The sequence below is a fragment of the Jaculus jaculus genome, chromosome 5, assembly GCF_020740685.1.
Source record: "Jaculus jaculus isolate mJacJac1 chromosome 5, mJacJac1.mat.Y.cur, whole genome shotgun sequence".
In the NCBI taxonomy this organism is placed as follows: domain Eukaryota; kingdom Metazoa; phylum Chordata; class Mammalia; order Rodentia; family Dipodidae; genus Jaculus; species Jaculus jaculus.
Window position 1 is genome coordinate 10,379,750 of NC_059106.1, and position 20,104 is coordinate 10,399,853.

Below are 20,104 nucleotides of genomic sequence, written 5' to 3' on the forward strand. Positions count from 1 at the left end.
ACCTCATGGCGACCACAACCTGGATTCTTGTGGACCTCATGGCAACCTGAATTTCTGGGGTTTGTGTGGACTTCCAATTCTTCAGGGTGGGCTTATAAGGGGAAGAGGCAAAGGGAGGACAGATGGCTGAAGAGGGCAATCTACTTAATTCATGCCATAGACTGTTGTCTTCAGTAAGACACAATAATTGAACTTGCGTTGTGGAAGACAAGGCTTTGCATAAATGTTTAATCTTGATGAATAGCCAAGAGAGTGTTGTGCATAAGACGGAGGGAAGAATCAGAGGAGAATTATTCCTTTGTGAACCTCTTGCATAAAGTCACATGCAAACGTCTTCTTTGGTGTGTGTGGTAGATGCATATGGAGGCTAGAGGTCAGGGGTCTTCCTCAGTTGCTTTGCACCTTATTTATTTAAGAAAAAGAGGCAGACGGGGGCGAGGGAGGGCACGCTAGGGCCTCCAACCACTGCAAACAAACTCCAGATGCATGCACCCCCTTGTGTATCTGACTTACATGGGTCCTGGGGAACTGAACTAGGGTCCTTACACATGGCAGGCAATGCCTTCACCAGTCAGCCATCTCTCCACACTATGCATCTTATTTTTCGAGAGGGGGTCTCATACTCAACCTAGTGCTTCATTCCTTGGTGCCAGCTATGGTTGACTATGAAATACCCCCCAGGTTCATGTGCTTAACACATGGTTCCCAGTTAGTGGTGCTGCCCTGGAACTTGCCAGGGAGGCTCGAGTCTGCAACCCAACTCCCCTCACCGGGTTTCAGCTTCCCTAGGACTGGAATTGTAGAGGTGCACACCACCAGTCCCAGCATTTCCATTTCTGGGGATCAAACACAGGTTCTCATGCTTGGAAGACAAATATTTCACCACCTCATCTATCTCCCCAGCCCCTAAATCTCCTCAGCCCCTAAAGTTTAAAATTAAAAACAAAACAAAACAAAACCTTTAGAGCTGCAAAATCTCTCTCATCTGACTTTGCCTATAGAACAGTCTATCATCATCCTATATCTTGCTCTTTTCATCTTCTGTGAAAAGAGGGCACACGGCTCTTTTTAAAAATATGTACTTCTTAAAACTAAGAGGGAATGTCCTGGGGAAAGTTAGCAAAACAAAATTCAAAAACCAGAAATTCAAAAACCAGAAAGTCAGTCAGACAGCTAACAGATGAGCTGAGCCAGGGATCCTGGACTGTGCTCAGTTACGTGACAGTCACGAGACTGACTGCATCTGACACCACCCATGATACAACTTTACTCACTGTACTTGGCTACATCAGAGGGAATTTGTCAACTGATCATCTGCAAGTCCCTCACAGGCTGCAAGGACCCTATCGCTGCCCCTCGCACAACGCAGCATCGGTTCTCACGTACAACATGTGGTTAGGAGCTACTGACACCGGGATGCGTGGGCAGCAGCTGATTTTCCTGATCTTTCTTTCCTGAAAGGGAAAATGAGGAGGTGAGGTCACCCCCTTCCCGACAACCCGGATGAGCCTGCACAGCTGGGGTTCAGGGCTGGGCCAGAGTGCTCAGCCCACATGGCTCCAACCCTTCAAGACCCTATCTGGGTCTCTAGGCGGGCTTTCCCATTTTCTAAGAACCCCCTGTTGTTTCCTCTATAGAAAAGAGCTCCACATGCCTCCCTTCTCTTAAGCTCTATCTCTATATATAATAAAACCTTTCCAATAACATCTTCCTAAATTTTATCCACTGGTCTGTGGTTTTCATTCATCAAAATTCATTCAGATAAGAACTCAGAGGCCCCTAATTCTGTGAAATTGCTGTGTGACCATGAGTGTTCAGCACCCTAGCTCCTGAGTTATTGCTCATCCAAGAACCAAAACAGGCTCCAACACTCTCTGCTCCTGTACAAGCACCAAGTAAACTGACACTGTCCAGCAGGGGGATGTTGGGAAGGTATCGCCAGAGACTCTTGGGAACATGGGTCCTCTTAGTGCCGTGTTATTTCTAAAACACGCAGCACTTTATAGTGAGCCACCGAGTCCAGTCAAGGCAGCCAACAGTAAGCTGCGTTTTCCAAGAGATGCTGAGAGATGGAAACAAAGCAACAGCCCTCAAATGAACTACCTACTTCTTCTATGTTATGTATTTTGTAAAGGAACCTTTTCATGGCCCTAGGAATTAAGGTAATCACTGATATGTTAATTACTTTAATGTCTCTTATGCCGATAGCCTGATAATAGCTAAAAAGAGTCCAAATCACACAAGATGACAAGGCTAACTGATTCATTCATGTGAGGCCAAAATCTTTCTGGTGCGTTAAAAAAAAAAAAAAAAAAAACCAAAAGCTTCCTACCGGAAAATAACCAAGTACTGGCGTTCACTACAGTGAGGCCAGTGCCTGACCTGGCCTAGGGCAACAAGAAAGCAACTTGCTTTTCAGGAACCCCCTCCCCGCCACCTTGCGTTTACAGATAGAAACAGAAGTGAGCACAGGACAGGTAGAAGACCACAGACCTACTCCCATCAACCGGGCCCTCTGGGAAAAGGCCTGAAGTTGAACAGGTTAGTGCCACACAGAACAGCAGGTGAGGCCATGCCATGCTGAGCAACTCCCCTTCCTGCCCTATCAGGGAGCCTGGGAACACAGGACCTTACACAGACCTGGGCAGGCTTAGAAAGTTCTTGCTGAGGGACTGGGGAAATGGCTCGGTGATTTGAAAGAATTTGCTGCCAAGGACTGAGGTCAAAGTTCAAATCTTTGAAACCCACATAAGGCCAGACATAATTCACGTAATCCCAGCAAGCCTACGGCAATGGGAGATGGAACCAGGAAAACGTTGATGCTCTTGGGACAATAAGCATACCCCGTTTGCAGTGGCAGAAAAAGAGACATTGTCTCCATCAAGGTGGGATGTGAGGCCCTAAGCCCCAAGGCTGTCCTCCTGAGAGGGATGAGGGAGACTATGAAGACATGAGAGAGGAGGAGGTCTCACCCAGGCACCGTCCGTTAGGCCTTTCCCCTCCAGCAAAGACAAAACCCCAGCACAAGTGACATCTCTTCCCAGCTGCAAACCTGCCAAGTTCTAGGAATCTCGCAAGAAACCCCACCTGTAGGAGAGGGCGTGGGCTAAGCCCCGTGCTCCACCCTGTGATCGCACAGGAAAAGAAAGAAGGGCTCGCTCGTAGCAATCTCCTCCCCACCTTTTCCATTTTTCGAGGTTGGTTCTAAATCTAGCCCAGGCTGACCTGGAATTCTCAGGCTAGCCTAGAACACACAGCGATCCTCCTACCTCTGCCACCCAAGTGCTGGGATTAAAGGCGTGTGCCATTACAACTGACCTTTATTTAGTATTTTGTTTATTTTATTTATTTATTTATTTATTTGAGAGTGACAGAGAGAGAGAGAAAGAGGCAGGTAGAGATAGTGAGAATGGGTGCGCCAGGGCATCCAGCCACTGCAAAAGAACTCCAGACACATGCACCCCCTTGTGCATCTGGCTAACGTGGGTACTGGGGAATCGAGCCTCGAACCAGGGTCCTTAGGCTTCAAAGGCAAGGGCTTAACCACTAAGCCATCTCTCCAGCCCTTATTTATTATTTTGGTCGCAGCGTTTTTGAGATGTTAACTTGAGAGCCATGAAGACAGCACGTACAGCAACTGCTAAGGCACTTGATGCAACCTTCTCTCAGCAAAGCCCACCCATGCTCTTAGGTGTGCTTCTTTCTTTCTAAGCACCCCTCTCCCCTAATCCATATGCCTATGCCTGCATTAAAATACTCATAATGAAATCTCCCAACTCTGCTTCATATCGGCACTTGCTGAAATTCTTTTTGGCACTGCAGACATGAGTCCTGGATTTAGCCCAAGTTGAAATCCCTAGAAACCTAAGGGTGTTGAGGGTGAGACTGTGGGACTGTAGAACTGTGTCCCAGTCCCCTCACCACTGACATTCGGATCTACACACACATGCACATGCACACATACATGCACGCACACACATACACACAGAGTTCTTGCTAAAGCCAACTATTTCCTTTTTCTTTTTGTCGCGAGGCTGTCATCAGAAACAACATTTTAATGTATTAAAACACTTGAAAGTTATACAGAGGAGACTCTCCATAGTTACTTGTCAGCTGATTTTGGGTGAAGGATGGCTGCGGTCAGGAGGAGGCACCCAGCACTGTCCACCATTTAGGCCACATGTAACCTGGCCAGCTAAAATCCAACAGAAAGCTCACATCTCACAGTTGTCACAGTTGTCTGTGTTCCACTTAATGCTAGTGACTGCTCAGCGTGCAAACTGCAAAAGCGAGCTGGCTAGCAAGTGGAAGCCAGTGCGGACTGCTGGGAGATACCTGTTTCTGAGTGGTAAGTTATTGCTTTTGTGAGAGAAACTCAGTTTTAGACAGCCAAAATGTGAACAGAAAGTGTTCTATTTAAAATGCCAGACAAACTAACAGGGGCCTGTGAAGGGGAAGATGACATTTTTCCTCTTAAAAGTTCCAAGTGACCAGCAGTTTCTGGTGGTCTAATGAGAGCGACGAGTGAATGAATGCACGGATGACCACAGGAACACAGGCTCTGCAATCCCACGTCACGTCAGGGCAGCAGTGCCGCAACGTGATGGAGGAAGCCGACAGAGCCTCAAGTCCTCAAGGTTTTCACGTGAAATTCCTACTAGAGGTCCACAGACATTAGATACAGCATACATTTTACTGACATACAAACGACAGAACTGTAACTGAATCCCTTTCTTGAGTCTGGATTTCAACTCACACACACAGTGGTGGACTGATGACAAACTGGTTTTCCTTCCTACTTCTGATTCCCACATCCTTCCTTCTCTCTGTACTTCATGGAGCTGGGCAGTCAAGCAACAGAAGACAGAAAATAATATTTTAATCTTATCGAATGAAGAGAGAATAATCGCCTTGGCAAAAAAAATCCCCACTGTTTTGCACCATGTAGACATGCATGCCTGGCCCCCTGTGTCAACAAAGCATGAAAAATCACAGAAAACAGATGTGGCGCGGCAAGGAATTGCATTTCCATTTTTATTGGACATATTTACCAAATTCACTGGTACTGTACAATAGCTCATGCATAATTCTGATGAGCTACATCTTCCTTTAGATATTGGTCTTTTAATGATGCCTCTTCCCGAAAATGACATTGTCGGAATGTCATCACCTCTGAGGGGTAGGGGCTGGGCCACCCCAGTGGCTGTAAGCCACCCCCTTTGCCAAATCAAGACTGATCTTAGCTAAGCAACACCTCCTGTCTGGTAGCCTGGGCAGTTCCTTCTCCTTGGGCTCATTTCCATTTGAAGACAGCCATTCCCAAGCTGCTTCGAGCTGCTCACTCTCAATGTGCAGGAACTGAAGCCTGTGTCCCAGCCCAGCAGGAAACCCTAACAAGCACCCTCAGGAAAACTCAAATTGGCTCTGCTTCCTTTCAAGCTAGGGGACAGCTGGACTGTTCTCTGCTCCCCATGGCTGGGGAGAGGTACTTCAAAATGCTGGTGGCTTTTGATGTAGCCCAAGTGCCTTCTCCGCAGAAGACTTCAGTGAATGCAGCCGTGACAGCCTTGTAACCAGCACCTCCTGACCGGGACATCCACAGTCCAGCCACTGAAGGCCAGGCTTCTGGGGGTGGGGGGCAGATAGGCAATGGGTCACATTATTTTATAACTTATCTATCTCCTAAAACATACATGCAAAAATAAGTTGAAGCATTTTTCACAGTTTATGAATTGTTAAAATACCTTGTAATTAATTAATTTGGCCATTTCTGTGGGCATCGTGGCACTTACATTAACGACAACTTCATAGAAAAAATTACATGTACAGGCGCATGCACATAGCTGTTCATTTAAATTAATTCTTTTCCTCCCTGACAGATTCTAAGAGCAATTTACCAAAGACGGAGGTAATTTTCCACACCACAAACCTAATGTGTGGTAACAGCTTCGGGCAAGTCCTAGTGTACTTGGCTACAGAAGCAGCAGAGCTAAGAGAAGATTCATTTAAACATGCTTCTGAAATGAGTCAAATTATGCCTATAATACCAACACTTGAGAGGCTGAGGCAGGAGCATCATGAGATTGAAGCCAGTCTGGGCTACAAAGTGAGTTTAAGGCCAGCCTGGACTACTACATATGGAGAGAACCCACCTTAAAAACAAACAAACAATAATACAGTAAAAATGAGGCGACGACTGCCTATTTTCTCTTTTAATCACTCTTCTATGGGTTCTTAAAAAGTCTAACAATGGGGGCTGGAGAGATGGCGTAGCGGTTAAGCACTTGCCTGTGAAGCCTAAGGACCCCGGTTCCAGGCTCGGTTCCCCAGGTCCCACGTTAGCCAGATGCACAAGGGGGCGCACGCGTCTGGAGTTCGTTTGCAGAGGCTGGAAGCCCTGGCGCGCCCATTCTCTCTCTCTCCCTCTATCTGTCTTTCTCTCTGTGTCTGTCGCTCTCAAATAAAAAAAAAAAAAAAAAAAAAAGTCTAACAATGGCCAGGCTTGGTACTGCTTGTGGGAAGTTGAGGCAGAAGGGTTTCCTTAAGTGTGAAGCCTGCAGGTCTGATATAGTCTAACAACAGGGCAAAAGGCTTGTCCAGCACTGCTGAGACCCTGCATTCAATTACCAGCACCACACACATACACACACGCACACGCACTCGCACAGTGCAGAGGGTAGGCTGTGCTGGAGTGTGGCTGTGATTGAAAACATTCTTTCTCGTGTGCAGTCTGCAGCTAGGGGCTGACTCCTTAAGGGCCCGGGCTACCAGAGGAGGTTGTCTGGCCACACTAAGCACCCAAGGACCATTGCCATGGCCCTCAGACAGCCCAAGGAAGAATGAATCTGCAGACAAAAGTTCCTGCAAGTGCTGCATCTACTTCCAGCAAGGTCGGGTGGAGTCAGAGCTGGGGTCACAGAGTGGTGGGATGCTGCAGGGTCAGAGCCAGATGACCTTGGGCTACCTTCATCCCTTTCACAGCAAGTTACTGCCCACATCTGTGTTTGACCTAACATCCTGGTGACCATCCGGTACAAGCTTTGTGGAATGTGTGAACAGACCTCCAGCTTCCACCAGCTCAAAGGCTAAGAATGTCATCAGACAGCATCTGAAGGCCGTGGAGGAGATTTCCTACTTTGCTGTTAACTGCAGGCCTGATGTTTCCACCAATGTATCTGAAAAGTGCTTTGAATTATGATATTTGTTCTGGAACTATAAACCCTTCATGAAATTGTTAACACGTTGGCACATGGAAAGTGGGGTAACCTGAACTGTGTTCTTTGGCCATGGCCATTTATATTTGGCACAAGAATAAACTCTCTTTTATCCTCTTTGAGGTGAGGACCCAGAATAAAAGTGAAAATATGGTTTCAAAAATTTACAAAGTCAGATTTGTATAAAACTAGAAAATGGAAATTGGAAGCTTTGCATGATGCATGTCTGACTGAAAACCGTCGTGACCTGTAGGACCGCCAGTCAGAGACACACCACGCCTGCGGTGCTCCACCTCCGCCTGCATGATCCTACCAGGCCTGTGTGATCCTACCAGGACTGAGGTGATCCTACCAGGCCTGTGGTGATCCTACCAGGCCCGTGGTGAGCCTACCAGGCCTGTGGTGATCCTACCAGGCCCACGGTGATCCTACCAGGACTGAGGTGACCCTACCAGGCCCGAGGTGATCCTACCAGGTCCGCAGTGATCCTACCAGGCCCACGGTGAGCCTACCAGGCCCGAGGTGATCCTACCAGGCCTGCGGTGATCCTACCGGGCCTGTGGTGAACCTCCTACCAGATCTATGTGCCTACCAGGCCTGTGGTATTTCTGCCAAATCACCTTCAGCTAATCCAGGTCCCTCTCTGGGAGTTAAAGACACACATGGTGACAAGGCAGGAAAAGCCTATGTACTTGAGAAATGACATTAAGGAGACCTTTAGGAAACAAAGGCAAGACCTCCAAATCAATACCTTGACTACTTTCAATTACAATAAAAATAAAAGATTAGTTACATGCAGATCTGGGTAGAGAAGTAGGTCTCTACAGAGGAAAAACATGTTCTTACAGAAAAAAAGATAATAGCTAGAACTTTTATGCTATAGTTTTGTTTGTTTTAGCTGAAAAACCATTCAGTTATTTCCTAGGAAATTCTATTCTTTGAAATTATATGTTTTAAACATGAGACATAATGAGAATGCTACCATTTTCAACTAGCTCTTTTGAATACTTAAAGAATTTCTCACTGAGTTATAGTAGACCAAACCTACTAAAATAGGCAAGAGATGTTCTTTTTTTAACCCAAAAGAAGAACGTGGTATTATTTTTGCTCAGTTCTGAATTAGCTGGCCTGTAAGAAAGACCGAAGACTTGATTCTCACCACAGGAGTCGTAAATCTCTATTTTCATCAAAGAAGTGGCTTCAAATTTATTGTAAAGGAGTTTCACTTACATAATACCTTAGCTCTGAAGGCCTAAAAGATTTGCCTGTAGGGCTGGGAGTGGTGGCACACACCTTTAATCCCAGCACTCGGAGGTAGAGGTAGTAGGATCGCCATGAGTTCAAGGCCACCTTGAAACTACATAGTTAATTCCAGGTCAGCCTGGTCCAGAGTGAAACCCTACCTCGAAAAACCAAAAAAAAAAAAAAAAAAAAAAAAAAAGATTTGCCTGTAGGTATTTCAAGTCTCACTTTTAGTAAAATAGTTTTACACCTTTATTTTTATTTTACATGTGCACCAGTTTGTTTCTTTGTGTGTGTGTGTGTGTGTGTGTGTGTGTGTTGCGTCACATATGCATGTGTGGGCACAGATGGGCATGTCACGCATGTGTGGCAGCCAGAGACTGGATGCTCTTTTCTGTCGTTAAACCATGTACTTCCTTGAGATGGAGTGGCTCTCACAATGCAGAAACACCAGCGATTGTCTGCCACCCATGGATGGGGTTGTGGACATGAGACCATGGCCAGGCTTTTAGTGGGCTCCAGCTGTCTCGGACTGTCCGAGGCCCTCCCAGGTCCTCGGACTTAAGCAACTCTCTTAATGGCTGAGCCCATCTTCTGCATTTTCTTTTCATTTGTTCTAAAGAACAAATCAGGTGAGGAGACTTTGGGGGTTTTATGGGATGGGATGGGATGTAAGACTGAGACCTAAAGAGAGATTTCAGCTCTTTGCTTTCTAAACAGTACTGTACTGATCCAGTACAGGAAACATGGCCACACAACGTATGGCAGACTGAGGCCTTAGCTCAGGGTAGAGCACTTGCCCAGTGTGCAAAGTGCAAACAGGCTGAGAGCCAATGTTGTGATTAATAAAAACAGACTTTTGGGGCTGCGGAGATGGCTCAAGGATAAAGTGGGCAAGCAGGAGGAGGTGCTGAGTTTGAGTCCCCAGCGCCCATGTAAAAGCCAGGCACTGGGGAGGCAGACACGGGGGTTTCTGGGGTTGCTAACTAGCTGGTGAATGCAAAGTTCAACAAGAGACCAGCTCAAAGAAGAAGCTGGAGTGTCGTGAGCTGCATCAGATGTCTCCTATATACTCGGATGTTCTGGATGTTTGGTCCCTGTCTGGGGGCAATTTGGGAGGCCTGCTAGAGAAGGAGTGTCGCTGGGGTCAGATCGTGAGGCTTATTAGCCACCAATCTGTCAGTTCTCTAGCCAAGCTCACTCCCTTGCTGAGGCAGGAGGCCAGCTTCAGCCTTTGCTCTACCGTCTTTTCCCGGGAGACTAGAAGCCAAAATAAGTTCTTTCCTCCCACGAGATGCTTTTGGTTGGGTGGATTATTCCCAGCAACACAGAGCGAACCACAGCAAGCAGAGAAACAGAGGAAGGTACCTGATGTCAGGTTCTGACCTCCACCTGCAGACACGTGTCCCCACCCGTGTATAAACATACACATGCCACACAAACGTACAACCCCAGCACGCTGGCCAAGAGACGAAGATGGCAGAAGATCGTTGTGTTTTCTAAAAGGACCCAGTTTAGATCTGACCTTTCCACAAGGGCAGCCACCAGAGCCATGTGCACTTAATTAAATCTAAATTAATTAATATGAAAAACTCAGCCATGCTTCAAGTATGTGACAGCCATTTCCTGCACAACACAGATGCAGAGTGTGTCACCACAGAATCTGCCGCTGGGCAGCACTGGTCTGAATGATAAAGGGAGGCAAACAGTCACCCTTGGGTCATGAGTTTGAAAGGTGGGCACTATCATCCTGCTGCTTTGGTAAAAACTTCCCTTTGGGCATAAAGAAAATGAAAGTGAATATAAAGTTTACTTTTTTCCTAGGCTACAATGTGGAAGCATCAAATACGCTAGAAGATTTTAAAAGCTTTAAGACATCATGCTATTTAAACCTTGTAAAAGTCCCATAAGGTAGACATCATGAAGTCCCCATCTTACAGATGGTAAGGGGAGTTGAGAGTCCCCCATGATCACACAGACGAGGTCTGGACCTCAGCTTCCCACATCCCTCTAGAGTCTGCCTCAGGACCTGGCCCTGGATGGAGAGAGTTATGCCAAAGATACCAGACCTCTGTCCCCCAGTATGGTATGGGTTGTGGGCTACAGAGGGTGCACTCTCCCATTTGGTTTAGTGTGCCTGTGTGTGTGTGTGTGTGTGTGTGTGTGTGTGTGTGGTGCGTGTGGAGGTCAGAGGACAACCTTGGTATGTCACTCACTGTCTTCAGCTTTGAGACACAGTCTCTGTTTTGCCCCAGGGCACACCAGATTACCTGGTGATGCAGGCTTTGGGCATCTCCTTATTCGATGCCCCTTTGTCACGGATGCACTGGGATTACAGACAGAGGATCTACGTAAGTCTAGCTCTATGGGGTTCTGTAGTTCAAAATTCAGTGGTCAGGCTTGCACTGCCAGAGCTTTTTACCACTGAGTTGTTTCCCTAGCCCTAAGGTTTGGTGTTTTCTTTGTGTAGATGTGATGTGGGGCAAATGTATGTGACAATGCACAGGCCCCATGCGTGTGCCAGCAGAGGCCAGAGGAGAACACCACGTATCCTCATGTGCTTATCCATGGATTTCTTTCCTTGAGGTGAGGTTCCTACCCCAACCCAGAACTGTCCCTCAGCAAGTCTCTGTGACTAGTCTCCACTCCCTTTGGACTGGGCTTAAAAACATTCATGGCCACAACCGCCCTGCTCTTGACCAGGTCTGCAGAGTTGAGCCTGGCAGTCTCTAGCCCTAGGGGCTTCACGCTTAGGCAGCAGGAGCTCTTCCGCGCCGCAGCCACCTCCATAGTCTGTGGTCCTCACCGGTGTTTTCTTAATGCTGACCATGGTTATTCTCTATCAGAGCAAACAGAACCGTTCCTCTCCCCAGTCGTGTCCCTTCCTTCCACCTGTGATGCTCAGAGCTTCCCAGCCCAGCTGCCTCCTTTCCTGGTTGTCATGGAAGGTCATGGCACTCTGGTCCTGCTCAACACCGCTAAGCTTCAGTACAGCCGTCAGACCCGTGTTTGGCCCCGCAGTCCTTCCGAGACAGAGCCCTACTGCCCAGCGTCCTGCCAGTCACCACGGATCTGGAGCCCGTTACGGAAAGATGCCCTATGCAAGAGGTCTGGAAGGGTCTGCAGGCTGTGCCGCTCACACGCAAGTCTCGTGGCCAACGGAGTCCGCTGGCTGTTCCTTTGTTCTATGTGACTCAGCATTCATGGAGTGGGTGTCACTGCTCGTAACATGTTCCTCACTGCAACATCATGCCCTCCTCCCAAGTCCAGCGCTCTAGCGCCCATGGCTACCACAGTGCAGAGGCACCGCCATGCTTGCTGAGGAGCCTGCATGATAGCTCGGACCACTTCCAGAAATAGTGCACATTGCCCAGGCAGCTCATTTTTTTTACCTGCGTGGAGAGCCATCATCGTGGGGCTGGATGATGACAACTTTCACAGTCACAGACGTCCGCAGCAGGTCAATCATCTGTTCGTGGGTCAGCGTGGCCACAGCCACCTTGCAGATTTCCACGAGCCGGCTCCCCTGGCGAAGGCCGGCCTTCCAGGCAAAGCCAAAGGGCTCCACATCAGCCACTATGCCTTCAAAGTTCACGTGGAAGCCGAGCTGGCCCAATCCGTTCCTCCTCAGGGTCATTTCCACCGTCTCGCAGCCTCTCGTCACTATCTGAGGGGAAGGAGGCTGTTAGATACATCCTTGGTCTTCCTCCCTGGTTGCTATTGGGTCTTGTCGGGACACGCATACAGGGTCTAGACCAGCCTCTCCTCCCTACTACCTGTCAGTCTTTCCCTCAAACGAGGCAAGTCACACAAAAGGATATAAACTCTGAGTTCACCACAGTTAACCTTGGCAAAGAAAGTAATAACAGCCCAGCCTCGAAGGCCCAGTGCGGTGGCTTGAGTCACATGGCCCATAGGCTTGTGTGTTTTCAAGGCCTGGTCCCCAGCTGGCGGCAACTGGGGAAGCGGAGCCTTGCTGCAGGAGATGTGTGGCTGGCGCCCTGGCGGGCTTTGGGAATCTCACAGGCCGGCCGCCCCCTTGCCAGAGCTGAGCTCATTCCCTCTCTCTCTGTCTGGCTGTTTTCTGGCCGCTGCCCTGGCAAGAAGGGACGCCCAGCCTCTGCCCCGCCACCCTTTCTCTGCCATGCTGAAACTTCCCCTCAAGACTGGAAGCTGAAATAAGGCCTCCCCTCCCACCAGCTGCTTTTGGTTAGGTGTTTTATTCCAGCAATGTCAAGGCGACTACAGCATCAGCTTCCTGCTGCAGGCAGCCTGCCTCTCACTGAGCCTCAGCCTGTTAGTTCTGCCTGCTGACTGGTTCTTCAGCACGCAAATCCCATCCTGTTAGACGGACGGTAGCACGGACAGCATGGAAACTTCTAAACCATTGAACATCTCCACTATCAAAACCGAAAACCTACTGGACAATCCCATCCACCTAAAAACACAACAAAAAGCAATGATGTGTCCCCAAGTGCTGCTAAGAACCCTGGTGGTTGCCCCTATGCTCAGGAAGAGCCTCAGCAGAGGTCAGACTGGAGAAAACAGCTGTTCTCCACACCACATGGTCTCTTCAGACCTCTCTCCTGGGAATGGCCTCCCAAGCTCCCCTGACGCCGAGGGCACTTCAGATCAACGGAGGAAGGGTTTGGAGGCTCACTGTCTGCCATCTGTGTGCGGGGCACGGTGCTCCGTGGCCCTGGGGCACAGCAGAGGGCCACCTATGTCTGCAGCCAACTTTCTCCTCCCACCTGGCCCCTGGGGCTGTGGGCCACAGCAGTCACTGGCAGTTGTGATGCCGCTTCCCTTCTGGAAGAGTTGGGGTCGATGTAGCCCCTCAGGAAGAACACTGAAGCGCAGGGTGCCATCACCGCCCTGGCGCTGCCCGTGCAGAGTGAGTCACCACAGCCCTCAGAGGCGCTGACGGGGTGCCACTCACAAGCCATGAAAGGAGACCACGGCTCATTAAGCATCATTTGAGGACGATGACATCATTTTTTGTGGGAAATTTCAAGCTGGGAGGTATCATCTCCTAGCCCTGTAGCCCTGGGGTAGTGCACGGAGTTTCAGTTTAATAAACGCTCCGTGTCCATGAATCGAGCTCTGAACGCACAGATACCACTTAACGAGCCCCGTGGGTGTGTGCACAGCTGGGGGAGGACTGCGGCGCTCCCAGCTTCAGACCCAGACCTGGGTTTCCATGGTTACAAACAGCGAACAAGTTGCCAGTCAGCTTTTCCCAGACAAACATGGCATTTGGTACTCAGCCGGAAGAGAATGCTAGTGCTAGTTTGGGGTGAAGTTCTAAAAAATTCAAGTTTTCAGAGGTATGGACCAAACTCACTTGAAACTGTGGAAAGTGCACTTTTGTAATACACACAGCCCTGTTCTTCAACTTTGTCTTAAGCAAACTGACCACAGATGACATATCAAAGGTGTCATGCTTTCTTCCAGATATGAGGGTAACTGTCGTCTGAGATTCACCTTCACATATTAGACTCTAGAGCATCTGCTGGGCTGTGCTGGAGTCTCATGGGGCTTGATTTCTTCTCGTGTGTGCGGGTGTGTGGAGGCCAGGGTGGACATCAAGTGTCTTCCTCCATCACTCTGTACCTTGATTCTTTAGACAGGACCCTCACTGAACTTAAAGCTCACTGATTTGGCTAGACCAGCCAGCCAGTTAGTCCAGGGATTCTCCTAGCTTCATCTTCCCAGTGACATTACAGACACATGCCACCTTTCTACCTGGGAGCAGGGAACCCGAACTCAGGTCCTCATGCTTTTGTTTGACAAGCACTTACCCAGTGAGGTTATCTCCCAGCCCTCCTTTGTCTTAGTCCTTTTCCTGCCGTGGTTTCTGCCTTTCAACTCCTCCACTTGGGCCTTTTGTTTTTTTTAAACCCTTTCTTCCTTGCTATATCTTGGTAGTATGAAGGACAAAGATCTCAACATTTCTAGAGCACCTCATGTTTTTTTGGTTATTTTATATATATACACAACTTCTATACTTACAGACAACAAACTATGGTACTTCCCTCCCCTCCTCCACCTTCCCCTTCATAACTCTGCTCTCCATCATATCCCCTCCCTTTCTCCATTAGTTTCTCTTTTAATGTGATGTGATGTCATCATCTTTTCCTCCTATTATGAGGCTCTTGTGTAGGTAGTGTCAGGCACTGCCAGGTCATGGATATCCAGGCCATTTTGTGTCTGGAGGAGCACGTTGTAAGGAGTCCTGCCCTTCCTTTGGCTCTTACATTCTTTCCGCCGCCTCTTCCGTGAGATGTTTCATGGCCAGAGCCTGACCTCGTGCTACCCGAGCAGTAAAACCGGGAACCGCCTGATTTAGTCCTCGTGCCCGGCGGCAGGTGCTCAAACGACAACCTCGACCGTGCTTTGCTGACACTGGGAGGGGACGTGGGAATGTTACATGCCACGGGCACAATGTAGGTATCTGAATTAAAAGTCACACCGTGGGTATGGTGGCACGTGCCTACAGTCCTAGAACTTGGGAGGATGAGGCAGGGGAATGGCGAGTGTGAGACCATCCCAGGCTTTATTGTGAGATAAAGGGAACCTGGGTTACGTATCAGGCCCCCCACTTAAAAATGTCTTTTAAAAAAAGTCTCTTTTTATGTCTTTTCCTTTTTTAGGTTTTTATGACTTAATAGCTAATTGTGTCAAACACCCTTCAGGGACAGTGGCTGGACGATTAATAACGCACTCTGCAGAGTACAGTATGAAATTAACTATGTCCCACACAAACACGCAGAGACCAGGAAAGAGAGCTTTGTCACTGCGATTCTGTCACAGCATGTCACGCTGGTCACACGGACACAACACCCAGACAATTCTGCCTCTCCTTCAAATACCACGGAAACGGGCCTGATGTTCCCTGAGGCTGGCCTGGCTCAGCCTCTCGGTCACCCGTGCCTCCGCTACTCCTCTCCTCCACCTGTGCGCGGCACCTCTCCAGAGTTCGGCGTCAACTATGAAGCTGGGGGAGAGGCGGGGGGATGGCTCGGTGGGAAAAGCACGTTTTGTGCAAGTACAAGGACCTGGGTTGGGACCCCCAGTGCCCACCTGAAAGCCTGCGGTGGTGATGTGCACAGGGAAGCCCGGTGCTGGGGAGCAGAAACAGCAGGGCCCCTAGGGCTTGCTGGCTAGCTCCAGGTGCAGTGAGAGATCTTGTCTCAAAAACTAAGGTGGTGGGCTGGAGAGATGGCTTAGTGGTTAAGCGCTCGCCTGTGAAGCCTAAGGACCCTGGTTCGAGGCTGAATTCCCCAGGTCCCACGTTAGCACAAGGGGGTGCACGCATCTGGAGTTCGTTTGCAGAGGCTGGAAGCCCTGGCGCGCCCATTCTCTCTCTCTCCCTCTATCTGTCTTTCTCTCTGTCTCTGTTGCTCTCAAATAAATAAATAAAATATTAAAAAAAAAAAAAAACTAAGGTGGTGGCGCACTCGGGAGGCAGCGGTAGGAGACTCGCCATGAGTTCGAGGCCACCCTGAGACTCCATAGTGAATTCCAGGTCAGCCTGGGCTACAGCGAGATCCTACCTTAAAAAAACAAATCAAAACAAACAAACAAAAACACCATACCAAAAAAACAAGCAAAAATTAAAGGTGGAGAGTGACTGAAGATGATGCCTGATATAGACCTCTGGTCTCCACATGTGTGTACATGCACAGGCACCACACACATGCCAGGAGATTAGGTATATATACACACATGGATATGTTACTTATCTGTTGATCGGACCACCCCAGCACCACAGCACAGGAGGAGTTCCTACTGTAACCTGCTGGGAACCTGGATGGAAGCCTGAGACGGCCAGAGACACAAGCTGACTACTTACCACGAGCCGCTGCACGATTTCGCGAATGTCTTCTGTGCACCGATCCACAGAGGACAGCAATATACATTCCCCTCTCTCGTAGAAGACCTTGATGCTCATTAATCCAGACGTCCACCCAATCACATCCCTGCAGGAACAGTTAAACACAACGTTCTTGGACGCCTTCTCGATTAACATGATGAACTCATTGGAAATCCCAAGAAGACACTCAATGTCTGCTGACTGGCCAAAGTCCCGTGCCACCACGTGCCACATGATGGCCCCGATGCTGAACAGGTGGGCGTCCTTCCTGGGTTTCACTCGTTCCTTCTTCTTTGCACCCAAGGTGATGAAGCTGAATTTCGCAGAGGGATCCACTGTGGCAGTCGTGACGAAGTTCTCAGCTAGGTCCTTCAAGTACTCTTGCCTTGTTCGAGTGGCCATGGCGCGGAATTTTTCTGATTTATGGGCTGCATTTTCTGCATTGATTACTTTGGCTAAAAGGAAGTCCCGGAATACGGCTGACTTTGGAAAAGTTACGCCTTTGGGAATTGGGGGGCCGAAGGGTGGCACGTCCTTTGACCTGGAAACTCCAACACTGAGAAGGAAGAAAGGAGAATGAATCAAGGTGAGCTGTGGCTTCCTGCTCCTTCCTGTCTGAAATGTGACAGGCCCCCTCACTACCTATCATGGGGGTATGAGTGTGTACAGACCAGAATACAGGCAGTCTCAAGAGTACCATCCTTCTCCTTTGAAAGAGGGTCTCTCACTGGCCTGAAACTCACCAGCAAGCTCCAGCGATCCTGTCTCCACCTCACCACTGCTGTGGTTATAGGCATGTACCACCACTCCTGGCACTTGTGTGGGCACTGAGGAGTGAACCTTGGTCCTCATACTCATGAGGTAACCACTTTACTAACTGAGCTCTCTCTCCAGTCCTTAGCACACTTATTTTGTAGGTTCTTAGTCTTCTAATTTTAAGATGATCAACGAGTTGATGGAGCACCCCCAAATGCTTGAGGAAGACTACTAACTTTCACTTAAAAATTCTCATCGGTAAGTATCAGATTTAGTGAACCTATATTTCTCTTTTATGCACACTGCTTATATAGAACATGAACTGATACATTCTTTTCTGCACACAGTTCTGAGCACTAAGGCCAGTGTTCTAGCCTTGAGGTTAGACGTCACTAAGGGAGGAAACTGTGTCCCTCATGGCTGATTCTAGATGGAGTGCAGTAGATTCTGTGCTACAGACTTGTGACAATTAATGAGCTAGGCAGGAACTAGTGATTTCAGAGCATTCTTTTCATAGGCTAGGCATTGATCGGGGGCATACTGCCAATGTCCTATGTGCAGACTGGCGTCTTCTTGCCTTCAGAGCAGGCTTTGCTGTCTTTCCTCCTACGTGGGCCATAAGGACTATGCCATTGGTGGGGTGGCCAGGGACACAGGCAGCTCAGTTAGCGATAGCTGCCTTTGAACACGAAGGAGGGCCTGGAAAGATGGCTTAGTGGTTAAGATGCTTGCTTGCGAACCCATGTTTGACCCCCAGATCCCATGTAAGTCAGACACAGAAGGCGACACATGCACAAGGCCACACGTGCACACAAGGTGGCACACAATTATGGAATTCAATTACAGTAGCTGGAGGCCCTAGTGTGCCAATTCTCCCTCTCCCCTCATTAAAAAACAAAGTCTGTTGGGCTTGCCTCAAAAAAAAAAAAAAAAAAAAATTACAAAGACCAAGGAGAAGAGAGGCCCAGATGGCGGGCGGGAACTTTCACAGGTATCAGCTCTGTTTCATTCACTCACTCTGGGTAACCACATTTTGAAGAAGGTGTGAAATCCTCAATTTAAGACAAGAGATTGAAGGGTAAGAAAATTGAATGCCCTCAACACCCAGGGCAAGTGCTAGGGCTGGAGGCAAACTTGGGTGGCAGGTGTGTTCTTACCAACATACAGTGGAGTGGTCATTCACCTGAGCCATCTCCTCAAATCAAGTTCCAGACGGGGCAAAGACAAAGCAGGCCAGGCCAGCCTCAGGGCACCATGCATGGCATACGCAGGCCTCTGCAGTTACCAAGGAAAATGCGGCCTCCTGGTCTCAGCAGCGCAGTGTGGGAGTGTCCAGGACTTGACCAGCCACACCACCTGCTGTCAGCTGTGTTTTGCAGCAGAGCAGGGCTCAGCTGCTCAGGCGAAATGTGTGCTCCACCCTCTGAATGCCAGGCATTTGCCTTCTCAAGTAGGAGAGGGCAATGATTCCTGACAGGAAATAGCTGAGTGGGAAAGAAAATCAGAGAGTTCGGGGCCTGGCTAGGGTTGCAGTTCAGCGGATCGGCACTTGCCCAGGAAGAGCAAGGCTCTGGGTTCCAGTCCCAGCGCTAAGAAAAACTAAACATGCTTATTATCCAGATGGTGGCTCACAATGGTGACACCAGCACTGGGGACGGCTGAGGTGGGAGGGCCGCCTTGAGTTCCTGAGTACCAGGGAAGGAGGGAGGGAGGGAGGGAGGGAGGGAGGGAAGGAGGGAGGGAGGGAGAGCGGGAAAGAAGTGAGCACTTTCACTATGACAAAGATGTGCTGGAAGTGAGAGCAGATGTTCTTGGGGTGCCCTGGGCTCCTGGAGGGAGGTGTGCGGAGGGGAGAGGAAGCTGGAAGATCTGGAAGCCAAAGTGGAGGAAGTGATCTATGAGGACAGGGACTGGGGACATGGCTCACCTGTAGCACATGTTTTCCACACGTGGATTCTGCACTTTTACTAAGACAAAGGGGGAGGGAATGCAGACAAAGGGACAGGGGCCGGGCACACGGCTCACCTGTAGCACACGTTTTCTGTGCACGGGTTGTGCACTTTCACTATGACGAAGACATGCTGGAAGTGGGAGCGGATGTTCTTGGGGGTGAACGGGAGTGCCCCTGGCTCCTGGAAGACAACGGTGACGATGTCGTTCCCAATGTGCCTCTTCCTCAGAAGCTGTGGGAAGAATACACATACAGTGACAACAATGTCTCCTTAACACCGACCAGTACAGGGACATGAACAAGCCCCTGGCACTCTGCTCCTGGGAAGTGAGCGTTCCTCAGCTTGGCACAGGAAGCCAAGTGGGCAGTGCGCAGAAGATGCTCAGGGAGCGTGTCTGTGGGTGCCCCTTTGCATGAGGGTGGGGATGGAATCCAGGTCTGGTGCTGAGGGCTGAGCCTGAGCTACACAGCCCATTATCCCTTCCACTTGGAATCCCGCGCATTCTCTCTCATCTTTACTTAACTCCTCTGACATCTCTAACATAGCACGTACGAACTCCAACTCTTTAAGTATTTCAACTAAAGTAGTGGTCCAGGAAGGGGCCTGCTGATGTGCCCTTGGCCGCTGTGCCGGGGCCTCAGCTTTGACCCCTGCTCCCACAGCAGCATGCATTTCTGCAACAAAAAAATAGACCATCTCCTCAGTGGGCAAGATATTCAAACTAACTCTACTGAAACTTGACCTTTTCATACAATCCAGAGTAACGAATGAGTCCAGGATTCTGTTGCATTAGTAGTCAGAAATACCAATTTGTTTGTAATCTTATAAACGCACGTCTGCTAAGAGGAGAGGAACATTCTAGAAACAGCTTTACTTTTGACGTAGAAGAATATGCCCCATGGGGTCAGTTGAGCTCAATGTTGGTGTGAGGCCTGTCTAACCGGAAGAAACGTCTCTGTTGTGGTGGTTTGGATCTCTCAAACCTGCCAAAATCTCCCATGTGGAAGGCTTGGCCTCCCATGCAGGACTGCTTGGGAGTGGAGTTTTTGGAAGGTGAGTGGATA

At 49.1% G+C, this 20,104-nt stretch overlaps 1 protein-coding gene across 2 annotated transcripts in view; it reads right to left on the minus strand.

Moving 5' to 3' along the window:
- Positions 1-20,104, minus strand: part of Sipa1l2 (signal induced proliferation associated 1 like 2) — a 183,020-nt gene that overhangs the window by 35,819 nt on the left and 127,097 nt on the right. For both annotated transcript variants that reach the window (XM_045149331.1, XM_045149330.1), the window contains exons 7-9: positions 19,114-19,271; positions 16,312-16,888; positions 11,849-12,123 (exon numbers count right to left, since the gene is read on the minus strand). In XM_045149331.1, the coding sequence (XP_045005266.1) occupies positions 11,849-12,123; positions 16,312-16,888; positions 19,114-19,271 (1,010 nt within the window). The remainder of the gene's footprint in view (positions 1-11,848; positions 12,124-16,311; positions 16,889-19,113; positions 19,272-20,104) is intronic.